At 29.4% G+C, this 7,733-nt stretch overlaps 1 protein-coding gene across 1 annotated transcript; it reads left to right on the forward strand.

Annotated features, from left to right (window-relative positions):
• Positions 1-357: 357 nt before the first annotated feature.
• Positions 358-1,893, forward strand: LOC106314052. The gene is made up of 3 exons (XM_013751999.1): positions 358-863; positions 963-1,218; positions 1,288-1,893. The coding sequence occupies exons 1-3, from the start codon at positions 358-360 to the stop codon at positions 1,891-1,893; spliced, it is 1,368 nt and encodes a 455-aa protein (XP_013607453.1).
• The last annotated feature ends 5,840 nt before the right edge of the window (positions 1,894-7,733 follow it).

Raw genomic sequence — 7,733 nt, forward strand, 5'->3', positions numbered from 1 at the left:
GCTGTCACTCCCCCAATAATGTCGGTTCAACAAAAAGAAATTGGGGTTCCCACTTCTTTCGCTGCTCCTCCTCCTGAAATTATTGACACTTCAACGGAACAAGAAACATGGGACACTCCTCCTACTTCTGAAACCGTTTCCTCTCCTCGTGCACCTGCATCAACCGACCCTCATCCACCAGTTCCTCTAACTAGTCGGATTCAACCAACTGATGAATATACCTCAACGCCTCTCACCGATGAACGAGCAGTTGTTCATCAAGAAACAAACCAGTTGGTCACCTCAGGTCTTACTGAAGCTTCTGAAAAGGGCGACCAAGAAGATGAACCAGACACATAAACAATATTTGTTCCAACTATGGGAGCGTGGTCGAAACCACTCCAATTCACCCCACCTCCAACACCTCCAGAACCTGCTACTCCTAAACTTGGTTTCACAGAAGTTGTAAAAAGCCAAATAGCTTGTTTCTGGCCTACAATAAATGAGTCTATTGTCAAGGGTCACAAGCATACGAAAGAAAAATTGGCGTATCCGGTCCAAACAACCTCCCAATTACCTATGGAAAAATTGCCACCTCCTGTGCTCAAGGAAGATGGTTCCCTCCGGTTTCCATGGGCAGCCCGAATGAATCAATCATCTAGAAATCTTTTCCGAGCTGCTGAACCGACGTATCGACCAGATGGAACTCCTCAGGTGACAATTCCTTCTAACGTCCTTAGACTAGGACCTGAGAATAAGGAAAAATACATTGTAGGACAGTTCAATAGATGCACTAACCCGCCTGGAGGTCTTATTCATGCTGTCTTGAATAGATTGTGGGGAAGAGAATGTAAGATATCTTGCCGGAAATTGGGAGAGTCGTCGTATTTGTTCCATATTCCTCATGAAAATACTCGGAAATGGGTTATCCAGCGGGGTGTATGGCATGTTGATGATTGTCTCCTATTTGTTGCCCCTTGAAGTCCGGTAGACTCGCTTAAAATCCCTGAGATTTCAACTCTCCCAGTCTGGGTCACCCTTAAGAATATCCCAGATTCTTGCTACTCAAGATTGGGTATCAGTCATATAGCATCAGGTTTGGGAGAGCCAATGCTTACTCATAGGCCTCGTTTAGATCCAACAAGTATGGGGGAAGCTAAAATTTTAGTGGAGATTGAGTTAGATAAACCATTCCCAAAGCTAATTGCGCTTGATGACAAGCAAGGCAACATCTACTTGGTGGAAGTGGAGTATTCTTAGATTCCTAGTGCTTGTGAAAGATGTGGAGCTCTTGGGCATACGGAAAAGAGGTGTCTACTACCTGCTAAGACTCTTGGAACAGCTCATGTCACAAAAGATACTCAGAAACCTAATGAAGAGATCCCAATGGTGGATATAGTTAAGCTGTTGCAACAATCCCCTGCTACCCCGGCTACCAACTTCGATCAAAACCCAAGCTCTACTTCCACACACCAATCGCCTGAGACTCCAAAAAGGTCTCCGCCTACTAGTAATTCTGAGGACCCCACTGATGGACCTTCCTCCAATGTGCACGAGGTACATTCTATTCCTCGTTCTAAGTCTGATACTACTTTACCATCGTTAGCAGTCACTGTCGCTGCGCCATCTGCGTTACAAATTATGGAGGAAACTCCATCTCCCGTACACATTAGAGAAGCCTCTCACACTTATGAAACTGAGCAACATTTTGGGGAGAGTTTTAACCAAGACTCACCTCACTCTCAAAACAGAAATGAGGAAGGTATGTTATTGGTTGGAGAAACATCTGGTTATAACACAACTAGAGGAGGAAGACCAATAAAACCGACTCAAAAAGTTCAAGATATGGAATGGAAAACTGTTAGAGGAAGGGGTAAACGAGGTCGTCGCAGCCGAGGGAACTACTATCACTAATGTTATCATGTTCTTTAACTTGCTCTTTACGATTCAATTTTGAATCGTCTGTTGGGGATATGTTTCCCTTTTTGTTGTTGCATACTTTCAAAATTATGAGTGAAAATCTCATACTTGTATTAGTTATGAATTTTAATATGAAAGCCTATTACAAAAAAAAAAAAAAAAAAAAAAAAAAAAAAAAAAAAAAAAAAAAAAAAAAAAAAAAAAAAAAAAAAAAAAAAAAAAAAATTTGGACAACGACCTAATTATCTAAATCACGAGCAATGTTGAAGAATGTTTTTGATGTGTATAGTTCACCAACGATATCCAATAAAACAGTTTGGTGTATGCAAAATGTAAGGTATGATGCAAAAGTTATATAATTTATTATGTCATAATGGTTTATTCATTGAGTTTATTCAATTATCTAGGCAGATTAAAGCCTAAAATCAGTCATTTCACTCTATAAATGAATATTGAATAATTTTTTTTGTACTGAAATTTATTTTGCTGAGACCCTCATCCTTTTTTAACACTTCATACCATGAAATTTGTATTGAATAATTCCACACATTTTTCTTTTACAATAGTTTTATTTAATATAATTCATATTCCACCACTTCTATTTGATATTATTTTTTTTTGTTAATAATTTTAACTACATATTAATAGTATTTTGATGCTAGTTTGGAACAAATAAAGGCATGAAGAAATTTGTTTCAAAATCATATTTGGTATATTTTGAGATTGGTTGGAAATTTGGTTTTGGAATAGATACCAGTTAAACTTTGAGTAGTTAAAAAAATTAGAAAAACTAGGCTTTAAGAGGATTATTATTGGAATTCATTTAACAATTTTTTTAAAAAAAAATTAAAAGAGCTTATTACAGACTAATAGAAAATAAAAATAAAATTGATGTTTTGTCTATAACTAAGGAAAATAGAATAGTCTCTATTTATATAGATCATAAAAATTAAGATTTTAGTATAGTTTTTATTTCTTTAAAAAAAATATGATTATAAAATGATTAAGTTCGTATAATTTGGAGACGATAAAAGTCTCAATAACCAACGAAAAATTAATACAAAGAACTTATCCAGACGTGGCAGTGCTTTCATACATGCGTCCAAAATATTCTCCTATCAAAATTGGATATGTGACAGTGCAGATCCATCTCTTTTGTTTAACTAGTTGAAATGATTCAACTCTTGTGAATCACCCTCATTGTCTTGTTTAAACATTTATTCAAATGTTCTATTGCTGATAATTTTAGATTAGAAATCAGAGTAGAGTAAGATCATTTCTAATGTATTTTGCTATTTTTGATTTTATAATAGCGTGAAGTTTATTCCAATATATACCTCTAAAATAGTATTTCTTAAAATACACTATAGAATAAAAAATAGAAACTGCATTTATTTGTTTAATTATAGATGGAAAAGAGAATTTCTATATAAAAATCTAGATAATTTGAATTTTTTTAACTCTAAATGGCATTATAGAACTAAACATAGCAATGAATCGAAAATGATCTAAAATAAATAAGTTACACTTTTAGTCATCAATTGCAGTGCTTGGTCTACAAACCTCCAAAGCTCTTTTCTTTGGGCACCTAGAGGTTCATTCGTTGTGAAAGTGAGAGAACTACATAATATATAACACAAAATAATATTTGATTTTTTCTACAATAAAATATATTATTAAATAAAATTAAAAGACACCTTAATGTATTGATCTATCATCTCAACGGTGTACATACTATCCAAAAAAATCACTAAAGAAACTAATTTGGTCTTTTAGTGTTTGTTTTCTCACAACATCTTTTGTCAAAAGTTTTTTTTTTTTTTAAGTTTTGTTAAAAGATTCAATTATCGTGTTAAGCACATTAATGTGTCCCTCATGTGATGTTGATGGATATAGTGATTAAGGATGTACTAACCATGAAATCATGATTCATCATCATTCACTATCTAATACGTGCCAAAGTTGTTCCTTAAAGAATCAAAGAAGAAGTTGCTCAAAAAAAAAAAAAAATCAAAGAAGACAATCATATTTTATAAAAGAAAATTATTTATGCAGCATTTAATATATATATATATATATATATATATATATATATATATATTGTAACATATATGATTGTACAAAATGGTAAAACTGAAACATTTTTTTTTGTATTTCAGAACATGAAAACTATATAGTTATTCATAACATAACGAAATAAATAAATATAAGTGATCATCACTGTTTTAGCAACCATTTTATTATTATACCAACTAGGTAGTAATTTATGCACTGCATATAGTAAGATATATATTAATTATTCAATAATATGCAACTTTTAAATTATATCCTAAGTTGCATAGATATACACATAATATTTTTTAAAAATTATAATATTTACTATATAATAAGCATTGACTAAATTTGGTGTATTTATTACGCAACAGAAATATAATATGTAATGTAATATAATATAACATAAAGAGTTTATAAAAAATCAAAAATTAAAATCTTACTATGCTTTCAAATAATAAAATAGGCAAATTACTTGAATGATATCATATATCTTTTTATGTTTGGGGTAAATAAACAAAGTAATTTTACAATGGTTAAACTCTAATGATTTCAACAAATCTATAAAATAACTAATAGAAAAAATGTGTTGGTTTGTTTTGATAAATTAATTTATATTTTATTAATAGAATACATATGTGTAGTTATATAAGAAATATTAAAATAAGATGAATTTTATTTTCATAATAAAATAGGTAAATAAGTTGAGTGAGATGAAAAAAATTCTTATAAATAGTTAAGTTTCACTAATTTTATAAAAATGTTAAAATATATAGAATAAAAAAAAATTCTTGATAAAGGAATAAAAAAAAGTTGAATATGTAATGCTGTTGTAATAGATTAATTTATACCTTTTCAATGAAATTTCATATTTATTGATCCAAGGATAACAAATGAGCATTTTTAAAAGAATGATTCTCGTACCCTGGAGTCGTTCAAAAAAAATAAAGAATGATTCTAACTTCTAAGATGTGAAGAATACCTTCCAATTTAAAGATGTGAAGAATACTTCTAAGATGTGAAGAATACCTTCCAACTTGTGATATGTTTTGTATCTGAATGAGCTGATTCAGTTTCTCATGGTCTTGTCTAGCTGGTGAAATAGCTGATATACCGGTGTTCAATTCCTCATATGCCTCCTAGCGTTACGTACCCTCTAAACATTAGTAAATTATCATCTGAAATACTATTCTTACAACAACATAAAACAAATACCCTTCTTACCAAAATTGAAGTGCAAATTGTTTAGAAAAATATATAATATATAAGGTTGTGTAGAAAATTGTTTTAAATGATGTAATTTCTATTGTATTTAAGAAATATGAGTCTTAAGCAACCAATCTTATGTTCATATATAATTTTTTTTCCTTTAGAACTCATTTAATAAATATTAAATGATGATAAACAATTATAATTTTGATGTAAAGTTATTTAGTTATTTTTGTTAATTATATAGTTAGGTAAATGTTATCTGAATTAGTGAGTTATATACATTGTAACCACTCTAGTAATTTAAACATATATAGAAAATGAATCTAAAAGATCGATGGTAATGGCACATCAACAAGACATACTTGTAAATAACACATAAATGATGATTATTTAAAAAATGTGTCAGAAATAATATATAAAAGGATTGGCAGACACAAATAAGTGACAATGTTGTAGTATTACTTTAAAACATACTGGAACATTTGATAATTAATAAATGTTGATACAAACGAGATAATGATCTTTTTGTTAAAAAAATATCATTTATCATGTGTTTATAGATATAAAGTATATTGCTGATTTAATTTTTGTGGAGTGAAGTAAAGTACACAACACTGTCGTCAAAGATCTTGGAACTCATTGCTGAATCTCAATCAGGAAAACACATGTTTTCCTCCTACGTTATGTATTTAAAGCGACCCCCATGCATCATGCGAACCATCGGCAAACGGTTCAAAATCAACTCCAACCCGTTCGACAGTTTGGAGACGAGAGACATGTGGGGAGCCTCCGAGCTTGGTTTGCAACGCAACAATGAAGAGAAGTAAATTATTCACCTGGTTTTTGTTGAAAGTCACTTCCTATACATCCATACCAAAAAAAAGTCTTTGTAACTCCACTAGATAACTCTAAGACACACGATACACTAGTTATAAACGATTTTTGGTTAAATAATTTTTACATTCATTTGACAAAATTGTTTTTAGGTCACTGTAACTATTTCTACATTATCATTATTAATAGGTGCTTTTTATTATGACATATTTGACCGGTAATTGTCGGCAAACCCCAAGTTTGCTGCAACTAGTCATGCTCAAGGGTACTAATTACTTTTATTAATTATCGTTAGGCATAATTTCTTCTTTTTTTTCAGAAATCTTTAGTCATGATTACTTTCTCTTTTTAGCAATTAATTACTGTTTGTCTGCCATTGTAAATTTCAACAACAACCGGCAAATTAACATACATCAAAGATCAAAACTCCTTGACTAGTAACTTTTCTTTCCTTTCCTTTTCACATTATTACACTATCATATCATATTCAGTTTTGTTTGTACATCTGCCCTATAAAAAATTGGAGAAGTCAAAATGACAAATCGGTTATGAATAGTTTCATATATTTACTTCAATTTGAAAACATATTTGGTTCTGGAAAATTCATGGGTTATGTTTGTCTATCAGACATTGTTTGGTTCTAGGCGTTTATATTCACATGTATATTAAAATTTACATAAATTAATACTTTAAATTGTATCAATTTAGAGTTAAATTATATATTATATGTATATAAGTTTGGAGTTAAATTAATAAATTTATACATATAAAACTAAATAGTGTACTGAAAATTTCCTTTTTTTTTTACTTTTACGTAAAGTTGATTTTTTTTTTGAAATTATCTCTAGATTTATTTTTTTGCATGAAAAATTGGAATTAATTACTTTTTCTGTATCTAATTTTTTTAATAAAATATCTAAACACGATAATTATTTTTTAACACATAACTGCATCAAAATGTATCATAGACTATTTATTACTGTTTTGACTTCGTCATGCACGATACTAAAAAAAAAATATTGTTTTTTGACGTCATCAATTTCGTTTAAATTATGAAGTTATTAAAAAGTGGTATTTTCACTTAAATAGTGTAGTTAGCGATTACATTAATTCTATTGTCAATTTTTAAGTTTGTGGATGCCATTTTTATCAGCAACTTCAATTATATTATTATATTTATTTTTTGAATATTATGAATAGAAGTATATTCTTGTAAATATTTGTATTAATTTAAAATCATTTGATATTTTTAAATTAATAAATTTGTAATTTGTAATATTATTAATTTATAAAGGGTTTATTGTACTATATACTAAAGCTAAACATCATCAAATTATATTTATATAAAACTGGAGTGATTAATATAAGAGAGGCCAAGTAGACTTTTCTCTTGTTATAATGATATCAAAATCACTTTTAGGTTAATAAGTTGAGATAAAAAGTACTTGGATAAAATATGTTAGCTGCTAGAGGGACAAAGTTACTGTTGTGCTAAGAAAACACATCATGTAACTCTTAATTCTACAATTTGCACATATTTACCAACAATTTTTTCTCAAAGTTTTTTTTTTTTTTGATAAATTTTTTTTTCTCAAAGTTAATTGAATTTAGTTATTAAATGAAGTACAAAAGTAAACTATTTGACAATAAAATTACTTTACACACCAAACCGAGTCTGGATCACCAAAAAACATATTAAAATATATTAAGAGTTTTGTAAAAATAAATAAATAAAT

This window comes from Brassica oleracea, chromosome C9, assembly GCF_000695525.1.
Source record: "Brassica oleracea var. oleracea cultivar TO1000 chromosome C9, BOL, whole genome shotgun sequence".
Taxonomy (NCBI): domain Eukaryota; kingdom Viridiplantae; phylum Streptophyta; class Magnoliopsida; order Brassicales; family Brassicaceae; genus Brassica; species Brassica oleracea.

Coding starts and splice junctions, on each gene's coding strand:
- LOC106314052 (XM_013751999.1), top strand. CDS start 358: ATGGGAGCGTGGTCGAAACCACTCCAATTCACCCCACCTCCAACACCT. Junction 864..962: donor CGGAAATTGGGAGAGTCGTC/GTATTTGTTCCA, acceptor TGCCCCTTGAAG/TCCGGTAGACTCGCTTAAAA. Junction 1,219..1,287: donor AGCAAGGCAACATCTACTTG/GTGGAAGTGGAG, acceptor CATACGGAAAAG/AGGTGTCTACTACCTGCTAA.